Source organism: Aquarana catesbeiana, linkage group LG04 (assembly GCF_042186555.1).
Source record: "Aquarana catesbeiana isolate 2022-GZ linkage group LG04, ASM4218655v1, whole genome shotgun sequence".
Classification (NCBI taxonomy): domain Eukaryota; kingdom Metazoa; phylum Chordata; class Amphibia; order Anura; family Ranidae; genus Aquarana; species Aquarana catesbeiana.
In genome coordinates this window covers 559,028,351-559,052,798 of record NC_133327.1, presented here as the reverse complement: position 1 = coordinate 559,052,798, position 24,448 = coordinate 559,028,351, and the positions used below count along the sequence as shown (strand labels likewise).

At 38.5% G+C, this 24,448-nt stretch overlaps 1 protein-coding gene across 1 annotated transcript in view; it reads left to right on the top strand.

Annotated features, from left to right (window-relative positions):
* Positions 1 to 24,448, top strand: part of FNDC1 (fibronectin type III domain containing 1) — a 377,977-nt gene that overhangs the window by 293,452 nt on the left and 60,077 nt on the right. Inside the window, exons 12-14 of the mRNA XM_073627992.1 lie at positions 275 to 352; positions 3,408 to 3,554; positions 3,655 to 3,885. Of these exons, the coding sequence (XP_073484093.1) occupies positions 275 to 352; positions 3,408 to 3,554; positions 3,655 to 3,885 (456 nt within the window). The remainder of the gene's footprint in view (positions 1 to 274; positions 353 to 3,407; positions 3,555 to 3,654; positions 3,886 to 24,448) is intronic.

The following is a 24,448-nucleotide window of genomic DNA, read 5'->3' as shown; positions in this document are numbered from 1 at the left end:
AAGGTTATATGAACTTATATGGCTATACCTACTGATAATAGGAAAAAATGTGTTGACAATAATTATACATTGAAAAGCCATCTGTTGCTTATAGGTAAGTGCTTATGGTACCTAATGTAAATCACAATATATATATATATATATATATATATATATATATATATATATATATATATATATACTATATAATGTATATCCTAAACAGCTTTTATATAGTAATAGAGCTGAGTTTTATATAGCTTTTAATAGCTTTGCTGCATTTTTCTTTTGACAGATAGCTACTCTGGCCAAGACCTTATCGTTACCACCGAAACTCCTCCAGAAAGAGTTACATATTTTGATCTTGATGATGGTAATAATTATTGATCCCTTAGCATTCTAACTATTTTATTTGATGATAACATGGGATTCATTCGTATACAGATCTGTTATCACAGACTCAGATATATTTCATTTCATTACTTGTGTATAAAGGCCACTATAGCAACTAATCAGATTTCAGCTGGTATGTTATTAGAAAAGTGTACAAAATGAAAGCAGCAGCTAACTGCCCCTTGCTGAAAGTTGAAAACGCATCCTCATTTTCTGGTAGGTAATACGCAGTACAGATACTGAACTCCATTGTCAAGTTTAAAATAGATCCAGTATTTTTCTTGGTTAAATGCAGATTTTATATTCTAACAACCAGAATATATACTGTAACATATACGGTCTTCTTGTAGTTAATGTTATTTAAAGATCCTATTTTGTAAAAGCCTAGTTTCTACCAGTTAGTGTTAAGTTACAGTGAGGTTATAGTGAAAACATTTAAAACTGTGTATTGTGTATCCCACATAAAGCCCCCCCCCCCTTTTTTTTTTTGAAGTACAGTAAAATATGGGAGAGAAACAGCATGAGGAATGCGACAAGTATACAGAATAGTTCTCAGTGAAAAAAGTTACTCAGTTCATGCAGATGGAGCTATAGCTTATATGTTGTCCTGCCCTGTGCAGCATCTCTCTCTCCTTACACCCTCATCTTTTTAAAGAAGAACTATTGCCAGGGTATGGCCTTTAAAGTATTTACATATTCCTAACAAGCCATAAATAGACTTTAAAACAAGCTCTTACTGACCTCTGTAACTACAGGCAATGTGGAGCAATTTGTCTTCAAAAGAGTGAAGTCTTTGAAAGCTGGTTCTTATCTCACTGGTCATCTCCTTCCAGTGCATCTGCTCTGTGGTTACATTAGAGATTAGAAAGCAGTCGGGCTGCTAAGTCACTACTGGAATGAGGGAACAGGGTGGGGTGAGCTTCTAAAGTGAAAATGAAAGTATTCATGCGTTAAATTTTAGGATGAATTGCTCCACAGTGAGTAGCTGCAGCCACTGAGGTCAGTTAAAGCTTATTTACTTAATTTCCACACATAAACAGTAACTCCACTTTTATAGAAAAAAATATAGTCCAAAATCATTCTGTATTCAAAAATTTGTATTTTTAAGGTGCCAGATATATACAGTACTATACAACTGAGTTTAAACATAGACAGATCATAGTACATATTCAGTTCTTAAAAAAGCTCATCCATCAAGGTGCATAAAAAGCGTAAATGCATTACAGTAACCCCTTAATAGCTTGTTTACCTGCTTTCTCATGCATGGCCTTGACTGTTACTTTTTAAAGAAAGAGAAATCGAGAAATGACAGAAGAAGGTAAAAACCTTTTGGAAGATCTCTTGAAAGATATATTATAATCTTTTAAGTCGTATATATATATCTATATGTAAGGTATGTAGTGGCAATGACAATACCCCAGAGAGTGGCTGTATTGATGCATTTCGCAATGAGCTTCTTCAGAATACATAGAAATAGATTAAAATAATACAATAAAAAAAAATGCATGTTTACTGTGTTGGTACGGACATTGAAGTTCCTCCTGTGTGGGTTGTAGAAGAAGGGGATCATTACCAGCCCTGCAGGTGGCAGCTACAATACACATTTCTTCCTTTATCGAGCACACTGTTGAGTTGCTGCATATTCCCTACATACACCTTAAATTTGACTTGTCTTTAGTATCCTCAAACAATGTTTTTGGAAAAAATATAGCAAATTAAAAAAAAATAATATAGCATAGACAGTTGCTACAGAAAATATATTGTAATTTTAATTTTTAATAAAACATGACCTTTCCTTTTTAGTCTACAGCTGCTGTCATTTTCTATAAATTTCCACGCAATATGGCAACCTAAAGGTGTTCTGTGCATAGTTTTTTCAGGCATCCTCTGAGACAAAAATGTCATTTTTGGTGAGGTGGTCCCTGAGGGTTAATCACTTCTAAAGGGTTGTTGACTCTGCAATGTTTCTCAGCAGAACCCTGAAAGTGCATCAGTTGCTTGTAATGAATTAGTCACTCCCATTCAGAATCATTCCTTCACAAGACATGACCTTCAGACCAGAAACAAGTAGGAACCAGCAGCAAAGTTTGTTAAAATCCTTGCACTGTACAGTACATTATACACTCAGAGCAGATTTTTTTTTCTCAATAAAAGTGGAGTTACTCTTTAAACTGTGACATTCTCCTTTAAGATGAAATACCACCACAAACCTTTTATCATCCACCATAAGTGATAGACTCAAAGTACCCTTGTGTGAATCCCCCATCTCTGTCAAATGGCACACTCACCAAATTTAAAAGTCTTATTTTGCATATTGTAATCCAAATCACATGAAATTTGCTGTAAAAACATCTCTTTTTAAAGGCTCACTGAAAGTAGAGAAGCATGCAAAAAGAAATACTTCAACAGTGTATTACTGCATTATTACAATAAATATAACTAAAGGCAGAACTTGATTTGAATAGAGTGATGAGGAATTAGAATCACTGTCAGGTTTTTATTGCTGTCTGTGCCCCCATTGGTGAGATTCACACTCTCTAATTGTCCTGATCGTTAATGTCACACGGGCTTAAAGTTAGGGTAAATCCAAAATTTTGAGTTGCCACCAGAACAGAAGTAGAAGGGAAATCTTTCACTGGAGTCATTTGATCACGTGACAGGATAGAAGGAGTTTTCTTCACATTGGAAAGATATTTTCCTGTTGAGTCTACAGAACTGGCAGTGAAGGGAAATCTCCCTCATTAGACACAGATGGTCTGTAAAACTGACAGTGGTTTTAACCTCCCCCAATTATTTCCAAAATGAAAAAAGAAAAGAAAAATGTCTTTAGATATGCTTTAGGCTTGGTTGACACCTGTGCGTTTGTGTGTGATCCGTGTTTGCTCGGGCACGGCTTTTTGACCAGCGCGTCTCCTAAGAGCTACATGATTTGGCTGCAGGTGCGGGAACAGATGCGATTCCCGCAACCAACCCACACAGTGTGAACCAAGCCTTAAATTAAAGTAACAATTTAACTTCTAAACTAAACTTTTCAGATTATGAGTTAATTGAGACTACCCAGCAACCAATTCAAACAACGACAACAACTGAGCCTCCAATTTTTTATGAGGATTCAGAAATAAAGTCTTTTGACAACAACCTGGTTTCTGAATTTGATGCAGCTGGAAAGAGGAGATTTACAGGTATGAAAATGATGTCTATTTATAATTTTTGCTGGACATTCATAAGTAAATGTATTTTAGACCAGAAATATGTTATTGTGTGTCTTTTTTGCTTTAATAGCGCCTTATGTGTCCTATATAAGTAAGGATCCAAATACTCCTTGCTCCTTGACGGATGCCCTTGAACACTTCCAAGTGGAAAATCTTGCAGAACTTATCCCTAAAGAAATGGAAAACAGCATCTTACCTCCCAAGAACATCTCATACAATATTACTGTTGTGGCTGTTGAGGGTTGCCATTCCTTTGTCATTCTAGACTGGGCCAAACCTAAAAAGGGAGACTTCATCACAGGTAACATAATTTTCAAGCTTTTAATTTCAATAATTTCCATTTTAATAACAGTTGGTTGAATGCAAACTGACTGAATCAATAGGGACATGCTTTAAATGTAATATTTTGGATGTGAATGTTCTGATTGCTCTTAAGTAGGGTTCATGGAGTAAAGTCTTTTGTTGAAGGGTTGCAATGGCTCTGACTCTCAATTGGGCATCTGAAGAATTTGAAAGAGCAATGGGGAAATAAGAGCACCGAACAAGAATGCAAATACAAGACAGTGCATTTTGGGAGCCAGGCTGTGTTGGGCTTCAATTGCCCGTCAATTGGGCTTAGGATGCTATGTACATGTGAGAAACAGGGTTCAAGTTAGTTGATGTTTCTGGTACAAAAAAATATTTTCAGCAGTTGAGTAACTGCCTTATGTTCAACCTTCTTGTAATGATTATGGGTACGTAGGTGTTATAAACAACAGTCCACACCTTCAGCCATGTAGCTTAAAAAAGTGTTTCTTAACCAGTGTGCCACATGAATTCTTCCATATTACCACAATGCATTACTCTAAACCAGGACAGGTGGGATGCAGGGCCACCCCAGCATTCAGGAAAAGCTGGAGCCAAAAGGAAGAGCTTTAATGTGAAGAGGGGAATATGTGGTTGGGGGATCTGCGACCGGGACTGTGTGGTTGAGGGCTATGTGATTAAGAGGGCCTCATGAAATGGGGACTCTGTTGTTATGGAGCAACTCATGTATAGGGGGCCTCTGATGAAAAGGGGTGACTTTGATGTGACGGGGACTCTGATCTATTGGGAGTACTATGACACGAAGAGGGGATTCTGGCATGATGGGGAGACTCTTTTTTGATGGGGGGACCTCTGGAGTGAAGGGGTCTTCAAATGTGAAGGTAATTTCATCAAGGCGGTTATGTGCATTGTTCCTGGCTCAGGTTGGTAAGTAACATTTAAAAATGTATTCAACTCAGAAGCAAACATTTATTATATTGCATCTTACCAATTCTTAGATGTGATAGCTGCATTCAGTTTCTTTCTAGGCTTACTTCCCTTTATTTTCACCTGGTGATTTGTCCAGTAAGTCTGTTGTTTTTCAACAAAGGAAGCTCTCCTGCAAAATGTGGCAGTTGTGCTGAGACAAACCGTTTGCTACTGACAGGAGTGCTTACAATGATAAGTTTTTATTTATTCATTTCAAAACTTTATTTCAAAAGGCACAAAACTGTTTGCTGTAACTACCTGTCTAACTGCAGTGTGACCTGGATTTTGGCTTCAATTTGTTTGTGTATCTAAATCTGTTAGTGCATCTAACACTTTCCTCCCCCAAACTGACAATGCTGCTGTCCCAAGGTGCCCATGTGCTCCTTCATCCAGAGTGAGGGCACTTTAATACAGGAGGCATATTACTGATCAGATCACCACTTGAAAACAGTGGGGACAAAGCCTAAAAAACAAACAAATGCAGCCACTACATCTAATGATTGGTAAGCTGCAATATATTACATTTTAGTTTTAGGCTTAATACCGCTTTAAGTTTTTTACATTTTAAAAGAATGTTGTAACTTAAAAAAGATTGGGAAATGCTGTCTGATAGGACCACTGAATGGATTATGTTTATTAGAACAGGGTTTGTACCAAGTTTTCTGACCTGATTTTCTTGGAAAATCACTTGGATGAAGGTAACTAAGTTACCCAATGGCTATACGTGCTGGGGCATTTCCCTAACACTCATTTGAAGTAAATAAGCCCCTTGTTTGAGTAGTGAAGCTTCTTATTTCACATTACTTATGGTGTCTTTTGCAACTGCTACTAGTAGGGGCAGCCAGCTTTACTGTTTAGGATAACTTCAGAAGGGTATAGTGAGCCCTCAGCACAATATAAAGCTCAGTCAGGCACTGGGACACATTGAGTGAGATCTGGACAAATAATTCTAAGGCTATCTCTCACTGCTCCCGCTCCATAGGCCCAACATCCACCATTCATGGGTCTGCAGCCCTACAGGGGTAGTTTTTCAAGTATTCGAGGAGCAGCAACGAGTAGCAGTGGGATATAAACCACTTGGTGCCTTCTGTCTCATGCATCAAAATAAAGACAGGTTTGGGACTTAAATGCCAAACAGGCCATTTGGGCCTAAACCACATATGCCAATTGGACATATTAAAAGTGCTAAGAAAGAGATTGATTATGCTGCTGTTGTAGTGATGAGAAGGATAGTGGGTCTTATGTAAAGTGGTTGTAAACCCTTAAATATATCCAGTGAAGAGACTAGCATCAGGTGATACACAGAGATAAAACAAATCCTCCTACATAAGTTGCACCTGTTTAACTGCAGTCCTCTCTCCTCTACAGCTTCCCAAAACACACATTTTACACAGCATCTCTCAGCAGTAGAAAGCAGAGGGTGGGCATCTGACATAACACACACTGCAAAGCTAGAGTACATAGCTTAGTGAAATCTGATAGCTGATTGGAGGAATGGGATGCACCCACTTTTCACAGGCTCAGAGAAACATAGAGCTGCGTCTATCAGTCATCTGCAGTGTGCTGGAGGGAGGCGGGCCTTCTCCCAGGGGGCTGAGGTGTCCGCTTAATTTCTTAGGATTAAGTCATGCAGATAGCAGAGAGAGAAGAGATCAGAGAGGAAACAGATCTGATGCTTTGGATTCAGGTTAGTAAACAATATAGGGGATGTGCTTTGTTCATTTTTCAAGTTTGAGGTTTATAACCACTTTAAGTTACTCATTTAAAAAGAAAGTTAAATCTTCTAGTTCTTCAGTACTACACTAATACTACACATTAGTACACTATCAAAAACAAACATGTCGTCCACTGTCATTTAGATAATAGTCTCCATTAGCAATGGGGAACACAGTTACATTTTTATATGTTAGTGGTCCAATATCTGTGGTAGGTGAGCAAACATATCATGTTTCATAGATTTTATTGTTTTTGGAATAATACATATGATTTTAACAGTAATAATATATCCTTTGAATCATGTGGGTAAAAAAAGCGTTTCCATTATTCAGGTACCACAAAAGACTTGATCTTTGAAACTGGGGGTTTGATGTGGTAAATATTTGCGATGATGGTCCCCCTAGAGCAAGGGTAGGCAACTTGGGGCCCTCCAGCTTTTGTGGAACTACATTTCCCATGAGGCATTGCAAGGCTGGCAGTTACAATTACTCCCAGAGGCATGATGGGACTTGTAGTTCTGCAACAGCTGGAGGGCCCCAGGTTGCCTACCCCTGCCCTAGAGTAAACATGCTACACAATCCACACACATTAGCATATACAGTATAAGTAGTGTAATTAATAACCTTATCTTGCATAATAAATATTATAACATTGTTTCTCTAAAGGATACTTTTCTATGTTTTTTTTTTTTTTTTTTTTTTTACTTATGCATTTTAATGTGGTAAAGCAAGGCTGGATGGATTGTTGCCAATATCAGTCATTTTTTCCATTTGTGAATAGATTATTGTCTTTCTTGGATGTGCAGTACTTACATCCTCCAAAACCTGAATTTAATAATGTTATTTACTATCACTATGGAAATAAGTCAGACAGGTGGATTATTTTGAGTAACTGCCAAAATACTGAAGATAATGTCAAGACTTGGCTTGTAGAACCTGATGGCAGTTACAAGTAGATTTAGACTAATGTCTACATGGTGGGAATATACTGTAGATAAATAAAATGAATATTGCAAAAATATGTGATAGAGTTGTGTATTAGGTATTCTTTGCTGACACATCAATTTCAGAAGCACAATGCATTGTAAGTTGAATGTATTCACAAGTTTGGACTAGAAAATATTACATTTAAAAATGATTGTAAAGGCTTGTTTTTTTTTTTTTTTTTAAATAACAAACATGTTATACTTACCTCCTCTGTGCAGCTGGTTTTGCATAGAACAGCCTGGATCCTTCTCTTCTTGGTTCCTTCTTTGCTACTCCTAGCCCCTCACTCCTTTGAGTGCACCTCAGTCAGCAGCGTGCTAGAGGGGGCACCCAAGTCGAGTCAGAGCTCTGTGTATCCATTCAGACATGGAGCCCTGACCTGGCCCCACCCCATCTCTCTCCTAAATGGCTGACTGACTTTGATTGATAGCTGTGGGAGCCAATGGCGCCGCTGCTCTGTCTCAGCCAATCAGGAGGAGTGTACTGGATGGCTGAGGGGATTGTGCACATCGCTGGAGAGAGAAGGAGCTCAGATAGGTCATTAAGGGGAGGCTGCTACACACAGAAGGTTTTTTATCTTAATGCAGCACTGATCAAGCAGGCAAAATCCGACAGGGCGGTTGTATAGTAGTTGATCAGTAGATTGACTTCTGCACAACCTTCTTGCCCATACATGGATTGTCCCTGCATCCAATTATTTATGCTTAGCTATTGTAACACTTAGACCCCTTTCACACTGGGGCGGTGTTAGCGGTAAAGTGTGGCTAGATTTAGCGGCACTTTACCACTGTTATAGCAACGCTATTCGGCCACTATCGGGGCGCTTTTAACCCCCGCTATCACCCGAGGAAAGGGGTAATGGTGCCTGAAAAGCACCACTGCGGAAACGCTTTGCAGGTGCTTTGGCAGTGGCGCCCATTGATCGCAAAGATGCTGCTTACAGGACTTTTTTTCCTGTCCTGCAAGCGGACCGCCCTAGCATGAAAGCACTCGGCTTTTATACTGGGGCTGCGGAAGAGGCAGTTTACAGCTTTTCAGGCGCTATTTTTAGCGCAAAAGCGCCTATAAAATGCCTCAGTGTGAAAGGGGTCTTAGGCTCTGATCACACCTGAGTGCAGCAGAAATGTGGGCAGAATCAAGCGATTTTAAATGCCTCTAAACGCTGAGCTTAAAATATGCCTCTAAATGTCCTAATGTACATAGACACATAGGATAACATTGAGCTGCTTCTACAGGCAAAAGGCAAAACTCCCGTAGAAGCAGCATTCCGTTAAGAGGAGTTCCACCCAAAAGTGGAACTTCCGCTCATTTGCCTCCTCTCCCCCCCCGGTGCCACAATTGCCACCTTTTGGGGGAAGGGGGGACAGGATACCTGTCAAAGACAGGTATCCTGTTCCCACTTCCAGGAGTCTGTGCCGCAACCCATGACGTCACCACAGGGCTCCCTCCTCCTCCCTCCTCCTTCCCCTGCCGCCAGGCCAGTAGGAGAGAGCAGTGGAGCGGAGCCTCGCGCATGCGCAGTAGGGTTTCCGTCGTGAAGCCGTAAGGCTACACTGCTGGGTTCCCTCACCCACAATGGCGGCAGTTGCACCCAATAGCTGATGGAAACATCAGCTGCGGTGCCGACATCGCTGGACTCCAGGACAGGTAAGTGTCCTATTATTAAAAGCCAGCAGCCGCAGTATGTCTAGCTGCTGGTTTTTAATTTTTTCAGTGGATGGCGGACCTCCACTTTAAGCCAGTGTGCATGGACCCTTAAAGTAACACTTTATTTCACTGTGAAAGCAACATCATAATGTAAAATGTTGCATTATATTAATGTTGCCTTTGCAGTGAAATAAAGTACCGCATTCACTGTGCTTTGCCAACCTCTACTTTAGGATTGGTCTACATATATGCGAATCGGGTGCGTTTTGAACCGCATTCCTTTCGCTTTACATGTGAACCAGACTGCCTTTCAATGGCTTTTCCATTGAAAGACGGTTCACACATGTCTGGGGTGGCTGCAGTCTGTTTTTGAAAAGAGTCCTGTGCGATTTTGGGTCCAGTTCAGGTTTGAACTCAAGTAAAAATTTGCACCTGAACTGGTGAACATAACAGCACCAGACTCTGAACTGCAAACCGCAGCCAGACATATGTGAACCTAGCCTTATAGTATATTGTGAATGGAAGGACCACGGTTAAGAGTACCCAGAAAAGGAGAGCACTACATGCTGTCCAGGCAAGCTACTTGTTTTCTGTTTTATTGTAACATCAATTCTCAAATGCAAATAGTGCGTGCAGTATATCTTATCCCACGTGTTTCTATTACAAGGTGCTTTAAACACCTAATCTTAGTGTAACCCCAATGTGAATTATATAGGGAATAAAAACACACACCACAGCAGTAAGTGCATTCTATAATTTAGGGTGGAATATTGTAAAACGAATTCTCAAGTGTGAAATAATGTTTGTACTATGACTTATATTACTTTTTTTTTACTCATATAACAAATTTCTTTGAATACATAAAAACTTTCTAAGTGCAGCTCCAAAGTAAATTATATTGAGAAGAAAAAAAACACAAATGTCAAACATCTGTTTTGATGGTATTGGGTCACAGTTGTAACAGAGTTTGTTTCCAGCTACTGCAGATGGGAGCTGGAGCACGTCCAGATGTAAAGCACATGTCTACAATTGTGGCTAATACATTGGGTTGGAGAGGAAATATAGCTAACATAGAAGTTACTCCAAATGAATTTGCTATAGAATATCTTGCAGTATTTACACGTGTAGCTACAAATTAATTTACAATTGAATCAATGCATTATATGTTGTGCAAGCAGTATAGTATACCTCATTTGACTGATACTACATTTTAATATTTAGATCTATTAATTCAAGCTTATGTAACTATGACATGTTACATCAAAACAGGAATACGCAAACAAACACATAATTTTTATTTCAAGAAAGCCAAAACAGGCTTTCTTTGAAAGGGATTTCCTGCCCCATCAGTGTAGTCAAAATGGAAAAAAATGCTGACCAACATTGCTGAACCAGTGGGCATATATAAAAAGGTTCCCACTTGTCCACAACCTCAGAAACAGGTAGGAAGGACAACTAAGAAAACATCTAGCACTTCTAACTGGCATGAAATACCATTGGGTCAAAACCCTATGGTTAGTTTCTATTGCAAGCACATTATGAGAGCAAGATTTCACTGTGTCATATATATGGGACCAATCAGCTGCTTCCAGGTTTATCCCAAGGTCTTTCACCCACTGATGTGTGTGGGTCAAGCACTGGGACATGAGTGGGGTGAGTAGCATGGTATAAATAAGTGAAATCATCCCTGGGGAATGCGGGTCCTTATAATGCCTTAGTTTAAATAGAGACAATAGCATTGAACCATCCGGGTACTTGATATAATGTTCCATAAAAAGTTTAATTTGAAGATATCGATATGATTCCGAGAACGGGAGAACCTTATTGCTTATGATAAATCATGAGACTTGAGTCACCCCCATCTTAAACCACGTCTGAAAGCAGGAGGTTCCAACCCAGCCATCTCTGCATAGACCTGTGAATATGTGAAGCGACAGCAAGTGGGAGGACCCAGAGATAATATAATAACTTGGGAAGAAAAGTTATTTTGATTGCAACCACTCTCCTAAACCACAAATGAGGAAATATGTCTCAGGCTACTTAAAGTGACCATAGGTGATGTAATAAAGATGGGTAAATAGTGGCACTGTTCTTATACATTCAGCACAGTTTATTTATTTATTTAGTTATAGAGGTAGCGCTTCACGGTTTTTACTTTTATTTTTTTATAGTTTATGTGGGAACACTATTTGTGTTAAGCAGCTACTCCACTTTATTTGCACTTTATAAATTATTAATATAGTAGCTGCATAAGGCTGTCCTTTGAGATTGAGTGAGATTCCCAAATAAGGAAGAGCGATAAGGGTCCATTGAAAAGAAAAATGGTCAACAACCATATATTAACGCAATGAAGTATTAAGAGCCTTAAGCCTCGAACACACGATCGGATTTTCGTCCGGGAATTGTGTGATGATGGACTGTTTGCCTAAAATCAGACCATTAGTTCGTTCCATCAGACAATTGTTGGCCAACTTTCTACCACAAATGTTGGATGGCAGGCTAGTACACTTTCAGAGGACAATGGTCTGTTGTCAGATTTTCCTATCGTGTGTACACAAGTCCGTCACACAAAAGTCCAAAGTACAAACACGCATGCTCGGAAGCAAGGACGAGCCGGAAGCGGTTGGTCTTGTAAACTAGTGCTCGTAATGAAGAATTAACATTCGTGACGTGCTAAATTATGAAATCTCGAAATGCAGCGCGCATTTTCTTCTTCTTTAATAGGATAATAATGAAGCTGCTTGCTGGTGATACTGATGGAGTTATGGAAAACACATTTTCTAAGGCTTTTTTTTTTCTAGTGATATCAAGAATATTATTATTATGCTTGTTATTTTTTTTTGGTGCAAGTTACCACAACACTATTATAACCCGTAGTTTTTAAGATCAAAGATACAACAATGTTGGTGTCCCTTGTAAATTTTACATTGTATTTTTTTAAAACGTAACTGCCTACTACCAAACTGTCATTTGAAGTAAAACACATAGCCAAGTATTATTCTCCACCATTTTTTAATTGTGCATTAAAAAAAGAAATCAAATAAAATTAGACATGCTATCTGCCAATAGAACTTAACCAAAAAGTGCATTCTATGCATCCAAAAATATAGAAAATATAACAAATCAAATCATTATTCAACCAAAAAATAAAATAAAAGCCTCATGCATATGTCCTGCTTCTTAACCTCCCTGGCGGTATGATTATTTCAGATTTTTGAAGCTGAAAGTGGTACAATTATTTTGCATGGAAATTTGGCGTTTTATACTGTAGGCCTGTAATTCTTAGGAATAACTCACTTAAATCTGTTCAAACAAGAGTCTAGTAGACATCCCGGGTATGATAAAGTTTGAAAAATTAAATAAAAAATTATAATATAATAAATAACTATAAATAATTATAAGAAATAATAATATATTAATAATAAAAATTATTCAATAATGTAATCAAATCAAAAACACTGAAATTTGCTCAGTTGCAGAATTGAAGCTGTAATTACTTTTAGTGTTTGATGACGAATTTCCCCACAAATCACTATCGCTCAATTCTGCAAGTGATTCTAATTTATTATTGCTGTTTTCTAGCTGGTCTAAAAGCACTTTTGACGTAAATGGACATTTTTTGGTTGCTATGGACAATCTCCAGGAATTGAGTCAAAGCAATAACTCCAAGGTCAATAATAACATGTTATCTCCTCCGATTCTGCAACATGGCTGGTTGACAAACGGCCGTTCAGAAACGAGCAAAAAATCACGAAATGAAAAGCGCAAAATGAAAAGCGCGAAATGAAAAGCGTGAATCAACACTCCCCAAACTTCTAATAACACGAAATTAGCAGAAGGAGCCCAAAGGGTTGCACATGACAATTGAACTTCCTCTTTATCGGCTCGTAGTACGTCTAGTACATCGCTACTAGGGATGGGCCGAACAACCCCCTGTTCGGTTCGCATCCAGAACATGCAAACAGGCAAAAAATTTGTTCGAACGCGCGAACACCATTAAAGTCTATGGGACATGAACATGAAAAATCAAAAGTGCTAATTTTAAAGGTTAATATGCAAGTTATTGTCATAAAAAATGTTTGGGGACCCGGGTCCTGCCCCAGGGGACATGTATCAATGCAAAAAAAGTTTTAAAAACTGATGTTTTTTCAGGAGCAGTGATTTTAATAATGCTTAAAGTGAAATATTCCTTTAAATTTCGTACCTGGGGGTGTCAATAGTATGCCTGTAAAGTAGCGCATGTTTCCCATGTTTATAACAGTCCGAGAGCAAAATGAAATTTCTAAAGGGAAAAAAAAGTCATTTAAAAGTGCTAGCACTAGTGTCGGCTATTAATGAATTGTCGGTCCCGACAATACACATAAAAGTAATTGAAAGTTATTGAAAAATAAAAAAAAATGCATGGGGGTCCCCCAAAATTCCATTACCTGGCCCTTCAGGTCTGGTATGGATATTAAGGGGATCTCCGTGCCAAAATAAAAAAAAAATGATGTGGGGTTCCCCCCAAAAATCCATACCAGACCCTTATCTGAGCACGCAACCTGGCAGGCTGCAGGAAAAGAGGAGGGGATGAGAGAGCGCCCCCCCCTGAACCGTACCAGGACACATGCCCTCAACATGGGGTGGATGTCCCCATGTTAATGGGGACAAGGGCCTTATCCCCACAACCCTTGCCCGGTGGTTGTGGGGGTCTGCGTGTGGGGGGCTTATCGGAATCTGGAAGCCCCCTTTAACAAAGGGGACACCCAGTTCCCACCCCCCATGTGAATTAGTAAGGAGTACATTGTACCCCTACCATTTGCCAAAAAGAAAGTGTCAAAATGTTAAAAAACCACAGGAGACGGCTTGTGATAAGTCCTTTATTAAAAATAAAAAAATAAAAAAAGAGATTCCAGCGATGTAATCCAATAAATCCATGCTCCTACTCCAGCGATGTAATTCAGCTCTTGATCTCCAGTGATGGATGATCTCCAGCGACTCCAGCGAGGAACACGCACAGGATTCTGCCTCCACCAGAGGCACTCCGCCAATGACGCAGTGCCAGCTTGACAGCTCTTATGTAGCTAAGGGCAGGGCCACCTGTCATGTGACCCCGTCCCCCTCTGACAAGGGGAAACACCGGGGTTTCCCAGTGACATGCTCGGGTGACCCCGCCCCCCTCTGATGCAACACGAATCCTGCGTTGCATCAGAGGGGGGCGCGGGTCACTCGTACATGTCACAGGGAAACCCCTTTGCTGCGGGAGCTCCATGAGCATAATCCGGATGATTTTTGGAATTATCTCCAGAAGACGGATCCCTGCTTTCACTCTTGGCATTGTTTACCCCCTATATTAACCCCCTGGCGGTATTTTTATTTTCTATTTTTCAATGACTTTCAATGACTTTTATGTGTATTGTCGGGACCGACAATTCATTAATAGCTGGCACTAGCGCTAGCACTTTTAAATGACTTTTTTTTCCTTTAGAAATGTCATTTTGCTCTCGGACTGTTATAAACACGGGAAACATGTGCTACTTTACAGGCATACTATAGACACCCCCCAGGTACGAAATTTAAAGGAATATTTCACTTTTATTGTTTCACTTTAAGCATTATTAAAATCACTGCTCCCAAAAAAAGGCTGTTTTTAAAACTTTTTTTGCATCGATACATGTCCCCTGGGGCAGGACCCGGGTCCCCAAACACTTTTTATGACAATAACTTGCATATTAACCTTTAAAATCAGCACAGAAATAGCCAGCGCATTCGGGGATCTACGTGCCCCCTTCATCAGGGCTAGAAAGAACATAAGAAGATTATTGTGTCAATCTGACATCAATACAATGTCTTCTACATGGAATCATAATTAAAACCAAACAGCCAATAGTAATGAGAGTGTCAAAATAATTTCATAAAAAAGAGAACATTAGTGCTGAATAAAAATAAGAATATGGGTGCTGAAGTATAAAAAAAAAAAAAAATAACACTGATAATAATCATCACTATTATTAAAATTATACATTATGGATGAGATGTTAACCTAATAAAAAGGGAGAAAAAAAGAGAGAGAGAGGGAAAAAAAAACTCGAAACTGGTATGTGTAAGTATTCAATAAAATATAAAATTTATGTTGATAAACTTAAAAATATGGCATGTCAGCAATTTAAAAAAGAAGTTGGCTGTGCGTTTCACTGGGAAATGTGAAGAATTTTATACATCAAAACTTCCCCATCATCTTGCCCCATCAAAACGGCCCCCATCAAATTTGCCCCATCAAAACTGCCCCATCATATTGCCACCATCAAAACTGCCCCCATCATATTGCCCCATCAAAACTGCCCCATCAAAATTGCCCCTATTAATCTGCCCCATCAAAATTGCCCCATCATATTGCCAGTCATAACTGCCCCATCATATTGCCACCATTAAAACGGCCCCCATCAAACTGCTCCCATCAAAACTGCCCCATTATATTGCCACCATCAAAACTGCCCCATCAAAACTGCCCCATCATATTGCCACCATCAAAACTGCCCCATCATATTGCCCCCATCAAAACTGACCCCATCAAAACTGCCCCTTCAAAATTGCATCTCCCTATCTGCTAGCTGCCTGTCCCCTGAACACACTGTAAAAAAACATCTCCTCACTATCTGCTAGCTGCCTGAGTGAGAGTGTGAGAGAACCCTTCAAACAAGCCTTAATAAATCCACAACAGTACATGGTATGGAAACAGCAACTTCACCGTTAGAGACACACGGCCTTTGTGAACGTATCGGTATAAAATTTATGTTGATAAACTTAAAAATGTGGGCATGTCAATGATTTAAATAAGAAGTTGGCTGTGCATTTCGCTGGGAAATGTGAAGAATTTTATACATCAAAACTTCCCCATCATATTGCCCCATCAAAACGGCCCACATCAAATTTGCCCCATCAAAACTGCCCCATCATATTGCCACCATCAAAACTGCCCCATCATATTGCCGCCATCAAAACTGCCCCCATCAAAACTGCCCCATCAAAACTGCCCCATCAAAATATAGCCCATCCCTAGTCACTACGTTTGTGTTTGTTGGCCAACAATTGTGTACCATTTGTATGCAAGACAAAATCCAGGCACACGCCCTTTGTTTTTATCCATTTTCTATGTGTGTTAATAAAATGATTTACTTTTCAACAATCTGTGTTTCAAATATTTCAGCACATAAAAAATCCCCCACAAAAAAATCCTTGTATACATATTCAGTATAGTATGTGTAATAATGTATACTGGGAAGGAGCTTACTAGCTATATTTCCTGCATTGAGGATGCATTTCACACCATGTATTGATCAGATAACATGATTCTAAAATAGATTGATATTGTATTGCCATTTGAAGTGAATATGACTGTGGATCTGTTCTGTCCAATATTGGATGTGGAAACATCATACCATTCACAGATAGGAGATGATTGTTATCCTACCTGGCCAATTATGGTTAAATTAACAAACAAACAAACAAGTGGATTTCTCTGAGAACATTCCAGATACCCCCTAGCCAAATAATCTTGAGGAAAACAAAACAAAAACAACGATCGGTTCTGTTAAAAGGATTATTCTACCTCCACATTCCATTAATAGGATGTGATGAGAATGTGTAGTAACCTACTGCAGCATAATTCTGCTTTCCTTGGTGTAAAATAAACTGGTTAGATGCTACATTGTACTGCTCTTTATTTCACAAAGTTGTACTAAATTTTTAATTTGTTATGATATACAGCAAATAATAGCAAAAATCATAGGCTTACTATAACAGTGAACAAATGGAATGTCATACAGTAGTAACAAAACACCGGGAATAAAGTACAGAATAGAAACAAGACATTTTCGCAATGCCATTGATTTGATTACATTATTGAATAAAATGTATTATTATTATATTATTATTTTTTATAATTATTTATACTAATTTATTATATTATAATTTATGATATAGTGTTTCAAACTTTATCATACCCGTCTACTAGACTCTTTTTTTGACAGATTTATTCCTAAGATCTACAGGCCTACAATATAAAATGCCAAATTTCCATGCAAAACAATGTACCGCTTTGAGACGCAAAAATCTGACATAATCATACCACCAGGGAGGTTAATGTAGTCCAACCATGGGGTCCAAACCTTGAGAAATTTTGGCTTGGGTGTTGTTAAGTATGGCCAATGTTTGTTTACTACTGTTACTACTGTTTAGCACTGTTTTACCCTCCAAAAATTTGTGTTGCTTCCAAACCAGTGCAGAAGACTTAAATTATATATGTATATAAAGTATTTGGTATTATGAAATAGAAACTCTTTGTTCCAGCATTTTTTTTTTACTGTATAACAGACTGGTTGTCTGGTTCTTATTCATGTTTTACACATATGAAAGCATCAGAAGTTACCTTTTATAGATCACAAGAATAGTGCTGTTCAGAAGGTCATCCACAGTATGGACTTTGTTAAACAGGGACAGGCAATATTTATAAGCCAAAGCCATAGGAAAAGCATTACAAAACATTTTCCAGATGCTTCATTTGTATGGAGTCAGTTAAACAACTTCCTGGTTGATACTGTGCTATCTTATACTTATACATACGTTTATTTTCTTACTACATTAATAGTATTTTAATAGCTATTTCCAACATGGGGCTTGTGCAGTTATTCATAGACAGTATTTGAATATCCTTAAACTAAATTTTAGAGGAAAACATATAATCTGCATGCAAATAACCTGGTTATGCTCAGAATAACATAATACAGTAAAACCTTGGATTGTGAGCATAATTTGTCCCGGAAACATGCATGTAATCCAAAGCACTTGTATATCAAAGCAAATTTCCCCATTACGAATAATGGAAACTCAGATGATTCATTCCACAACCATTTATTCATAAGTCCTTAAGTTTATAGTCCGTAAAAAAGATTATAGCATTGTGATAGGTTGTGGAACCATAAAATGTCCATCCACAAAAGGAAGCCTCCACAAGGGGATTAAAAGTAAAAAAATGTTGCAGCTTACCCATTGTCAGATGTGATGGCTCTATTAGTTTCTTTTTTTCACTGCTTTTCCTTTTATTTTCATCTGTGCATCCTGCTAATAACACACACACACCCTGTCCTAGAGTGTGACAAAACTCGCTTTAATGCATTGTATCTAGGGAGGATAAGCATTGTCATTTTAGACATCTTTCCTGATTTGGACTGCAAACATCTTCCACTCTTCACATCACCATTAAATAAGGAGGAGGTATTCTACAATTCACACAAAATAGTTGGGAAAACTGATTAGATTGTTTGAGTTAAAATGACACTGGAATTTCAGCAGGATCAACTGTTTTTTTTCTGTACTTGTAGAAAATGTACAGCCAAATCTAAGGACTGGTGAACTTTAATAGATTACAATTTTATTCTTAGTGTTAGATATCTTTTAACAAAACATAAAACATAAACATTTTCTTAAATATGTAATTTTAAAGTCATTTAAGGCTTGTTCACCGTGACTCAATTTCTAATGCTTAAAGTGTTACTAAACCTAATGCACCTAATTTACCTTAATGCATTGCTTGCATTAGGCCCCTTTCACACTGGGGCGGTGGGTGCGTCGGCGGTAATGCGCCAATATTTTTAGCGGTGATTTACTGTCAATTTTACGACGCTATTCGGCCGCTTTCCCCCCCCCCGCTGGCGGCCCGAGAAAGGGTTAAAAACCAGCCGCAAAAGGGTTAAAACCACTGCAAAGCGCTGCTGCAGCAGTGCTATGCTGGCGGTATAGCCGCGCTGCCCCATTGATTTAAATGGGCAGAAGTGGTTTAGAAGCAGTGTATACACCGCTCCTTCACCGCTCCAAAGATGCTGCTAGCAGGACTTTTTTTTTAGCGTCCTGCCAGCGCACCGCTGCAGTGTGAAAGCCCTCGGGGCTTTTACATTGGAGGGACAGCAGCGGCTCTTTCAGGGCACTTTGCAGGCACTATTTTAGTGCTGTAGCACCTGCAAAGTGCCCCAGTGTGAAAGGGCCCTTAAGGTAAAACATTTTTCAATTTCCCTGTGCCCCCCTTCACCTGTGTGAAGAGTAAGAGAGGGGAGAAGAGATCAGTGCTGTGCATGGCTGCATCTTTTCTCCCCTTACTTTCATTTCACACAGCATTCAAGAAGCAGCAGGAGCCATTGGATCTTACTGCTGTCAATCAAATGCAGCAGGAGCCATTGGATCTTACTGCTGTCAATCAAATGCAGTGAAGAGGAAGTGGGGGGCGGGCCTAAGTCCACCTGCGTAAGTCTATAGAGCGTGGCTCCATAGACACGCAGGTCAGGAGCGCGCAGGCCTCGCTTCTCCTCATTGCAATCGGCTGGCTATGGTGGACGTAAGAAGAAGAGGAGGAGCCAAGATTTAGGACCCCAGAAGATAAAGATTGGGGCCACTCTGTGCAATACCACTGCACAGAGCATGTAAGTATAACATGTTTGTTATATTAATAAAAAAAAGTAACACTTTAACAAATGCTCCTACAGCGTTAGTATGGGTGTTAGACTTGCGTCAATGAGCTTTAGTGTGGGCGGTAGACTGGCATCAATGAGCTTTAGTATGGACGTTAGACTGGCATTTTACAAGCGTTAATAACAAGTTAAAAACACTCCCCAAATGCCCTATGCACAGATGTTCCACAATGGAAAGTGACATTACAGGAAATATACAAATTTTAACGCCGTACAACAGCACCGCAACTGTGCCGCAAATGCCTGCATTTGCGAAGCGTTACCATAGACAAGAATAGGAGTCGTTGAGGTGCTTTAAGCACCTCCTGACTCGTCATGAGGCTTCAATTTTGAAGCAACGCGACTTAACGCTAACGCTTCATGTTTTTAAAATGTGAACAGCGCTGTGTTCTGTCCATTGTATAATTTGCATAGGTGTTTGAGGTGCATTTTTAACGCCCCTAAAACGCTTGCTTTTAATGCCGGTGTGAACTTAGCCTTAAAAAAAAGTTTGCGTTTGATTCATTTATTTAAAAACAGAACAGATATTCAAGAGAAGCACTTACCTTGAAGATTTTATTCATGTGTAATGCCAAATTATGATATAACTCTCAACCAGACACATAGAAACCGTCCCAATTTATATAGTTACTCAACAAAAATTACCATCTTTGGATATACCATACCCACTTTTGACAAAAATCTCCCTTTAAACTCTGTGAAAATAGGGGATTGGCGCTGTTCACTGATAAAATAATATGCTAGTAACAAACTCTCACCACAAGGGAAGAACTGCGCTACAGATCTGAGAGGATAAATTGAAACCGGTGAAACCAAGTATGCTACAATATGTATAAAATGGTATATATATATATATATATATATATATATATATATATATATATCCACGAATAAAAAAAAGGATACCAATAAATATACAAACTGCTTGATGTGAAAAAATATATAAAAATAAAAATCCCTCCAAAACAATAAATACAATTAATATTCGATCAAATATGCAAAGATTACACACAATGCAAAAATTATTAATATTAAAAAGTATATATAAATTGTGCCCTGAGAAAAAACAGTGATAACCACTCCAAAGTGGTGTTATACCAATTATGTGTATTGGCAATCAAGATGGTGATCAGATGAAAAATGAAACAAAAAAATTGTTTATGTGCATTAAAATTGTGATCACATACCAAGTGGAGCAAAAAAATAAAAAATTGGAAAATTAAAAAATACTAAAACCCAGGATTGATAGTCCGTAATTTCAAAAAAAGTGTCCGTGCATACAAAAATTACGGGAGTGTCAAAAATGTGCTGCATATATCAAAAAGTGTCCAGTGTATATAAAAAGTCCTTGTGCAAAAATTTAGTATGTCTCCAAATGGTTCTGGATGTGTCCGTTCAGATAGGTATGAACCGCCCTATATGGAGCCCCCTCTAGTGTCCCCACTCACCGGAATGCCTAACCCCTGCAGGGGTAATAGGCATGTAGACGTAAGTCCGATGGTCTAAGCGGTCGATGTCCCCTTCACCAACTTCTCTCCACTTGTGTCACCGGAGTGATCTTAATGGCATTCGCAGGGATAAAATTCTATATACAGGGAGAAGAGAAGAGCCTCATAGCATAAATCCAACGATAACTTTATTTGGCTTATCAAAGCTTACATTAAAAACTGAAACAAAAAACTGACAGCTCTCTGCCGGCTGGCTCCATGCCAGAAGCTGCAGACAGTGCAGTGGTAGTGGCGTGCGTTCCACGGCCCGTCTACCAGAAACCGGAAGTCAATAGCATAAACAGAAAGTAAAGGGACGTATGCGTACCAAGTGGCCACGGCTTACGCGTTTCGTCATCAAGACGTCATCTGAGGCGCGGCCATCTTGGTACACCATATGTCTATAAATAAATAGAATACAATAGGGAAGCTGTGTAGTAACGAGCACATCTGCCCAGCATTAAAAAATGGGTTGACCTCTGTGGTAGAAAAAAATGGAAAGGACACAACCCACAAAGCAGTCTACCACCCCCTGGTGGAAATTAATGAAATAAGTCCAGATTAATGAAAAGAGCGCCTCCGTGTGTAAAAATAGCAGATTACAAGCATTTCAACAGACATATCTATGCTTCCAAGCTACGTGTAAGAAATAATAAAAATAAACAATAAAAAGTATTTAAAACATTTTTTTTGAAAAAATAAAAATAAAAAAGGGAGGAAATATAAAATAACACAGTACAATGTCACAAAATTCTTTGGTGAAGAGAATTAAAATGGATATATAGTATAAATGACCTTATACGAAAAATATAAAACTAGCCAGCGATATTATCACGTATCATTGTAATTCGGGCAAAAAAATATTAAAATTATGATCTTGCGACACGGTGTGCTAAATACATACATCCATGCCCCAGAATCTAGGGACGAGGCCCCTAGATTGAGGTCTAGGAGCATGAGAAAAACACAACAAAACCAACCATACCAAATGTTGGTATGCTCGAACAGGAGAAAGCATATTTTGCATAAAACAACAAATCAAATAAAACATGAAGTGAAGATCAAGTGAAATTAGAAATGGGCCATAGAGAACTAAGTGGAAATACGATAAACTATAAATACGAGGGTACAAGATCCCAAAAGAGAGAATTGATGGTGAACATTTCATGGTTCTATGTTTTTGGGATCTTGTACCCTCGTATTTATAGTCAAATAGAATGACACAGGATTATGTTAGTGGGCCTAGGGCACACAAATTTCCTTCTTTCAGTTCCACTTAGTTCTCTATGGCCCATTTCTAATTTCACTTGATCTTCACTTCATGTTTTATTTGATTTGTTGTTTTATGCAAAATATGCTTTCTCCTGTTCGAGCATACCAACATTTGGTATGGTTGGTTTTGTTGTTTTTTTCTCATGCTCCTAGACCTCAATCTAGGGGCCTCATCCCTAGATTCTGGGGCACGGATGTATGTATTTAGCACACCGTGTCGCAAGATCATAATTTTAATATTTTTTTGCCCGAATTACAATGATACGTGATAATATCGCTGGCTAGTTTTATAGAGAAAAATTTTTTATTCTTTTTATTTTTATATTTTTCGTATAAGGTCATTTATACTATTTATATCCATTTTAATTCTCTTCACGAAAGAATTTTGTGACATTGTACTGTGTTATTTTATATTTCCTCCCTTTTTTATTTTTATTTTTATTTTTTCAAAAAATTTTTTTTAAAATACTTTTTATTGTTTATTTTTATTATTTCTTACACGTAGCTTGGAAGCATAGATATGTCTGTTGAAATGCTTGTAATCTGCTATTTTTACACATGGAGGCGCTCTTTTCATTAATCTGAACTTATTTCATTGATTTCCACCAGGGGGTGGTAGACTGCTTTGTGGGTTGTGTCCTTTCCATTTTTTTCTACCACAGCGGTCAACCCATTTTTTAATGCTGGGCGGATGTGCTCGTTACTACACAGCTTCCCGATTGGATTCTGCGGCACCTCCGTGAAGTATTTATAGACGTATGGTGTACCAAGATGGCCGCACCTCAGATGACGTCTTGATGATGAAACGCGTAAGGCATGGCCACTTGGTACGCATACGTCCCTTTACTTTCTGTTTATGCTATTGACTTCCTGTTTCTGGTAGACGGGCCGTGGAACACACGCTGCTACTACTGCACTGTCTGCGGCTTCTGGCGTGGAGCCAGCCGGCAGAGAGCTGTCAGTTTTTTGTTTCAGTTTTTAATGTAAGCTTTAATAAGCCAAATAAAGTTATCGTTGGATTTATGCTATGAGGCTCTTCTCTTCTCCCTGTATATGGAATTTTATCCCGGCGGATGCCATTAAGATCACTCCGGTGACACAAGTGGAGAGAAGTTGGTGAAGGGGACATCGACCGCTTGGACCATCGGACTTACGTCTACATGCCTATTACCCCTGCAGGGGTTAGGCGTTCTGGTGAGTGGGGACACTAGAGGGGGCTCCATATAGGACGGTTCATACCTATCTGAACGGATACATCCGGAACCATTTGGAGACATACTAAATTTTTGCACAAGGACTTTTTATATACACTGGACACTTTTTGATATATGCAGCACATTTTTGACACTCCTGTAATTTTTGTATGCACGGACACTTTTTTTGAAATTATGGACTATCAATGCTGGGTTTTAGTATTTTTTAATTTTCCAATTTTTTATTTTTTTGCTCCACTTGGTATGTGATCACAATTTTAATGCACATAAATAATTTTTTTGTTTCACTTTTCATCTGATCACCATCTTGATTGCCAATACACATAATTGGTATAACACCACTTTGGAGTGGTTATCACTGTTTTTTCTCAGGGCACAATTTATATATACTTTTTAATATTAATAATTTTTGGATTGTGTGTTATCTTTGCATATTTGATCGATTATTAATTTTATTTATTGTTTTGGATGGATTTTTATTTTTATATATTTTTTCACATCAAGCAGTTTTATTTATTGGTATCCTTAGTTTTATTCGTGGATATATATATATATATATATATATATATATATATATATATGTATATATATACCATTTTATACATATTGTAGCATACTTGGTTTCACTGGTTTCAATTTATCCACTCAGATCTGTAGCGCAGTTCTTCCCTTGTGGTGAGAGTTTGTTACTAGCATATTATTTTATCAGTGAACAGCGCCAATCCCCTATTTTCGCAGAGTTTACAGCATTTGGATTTCACCTAGGTG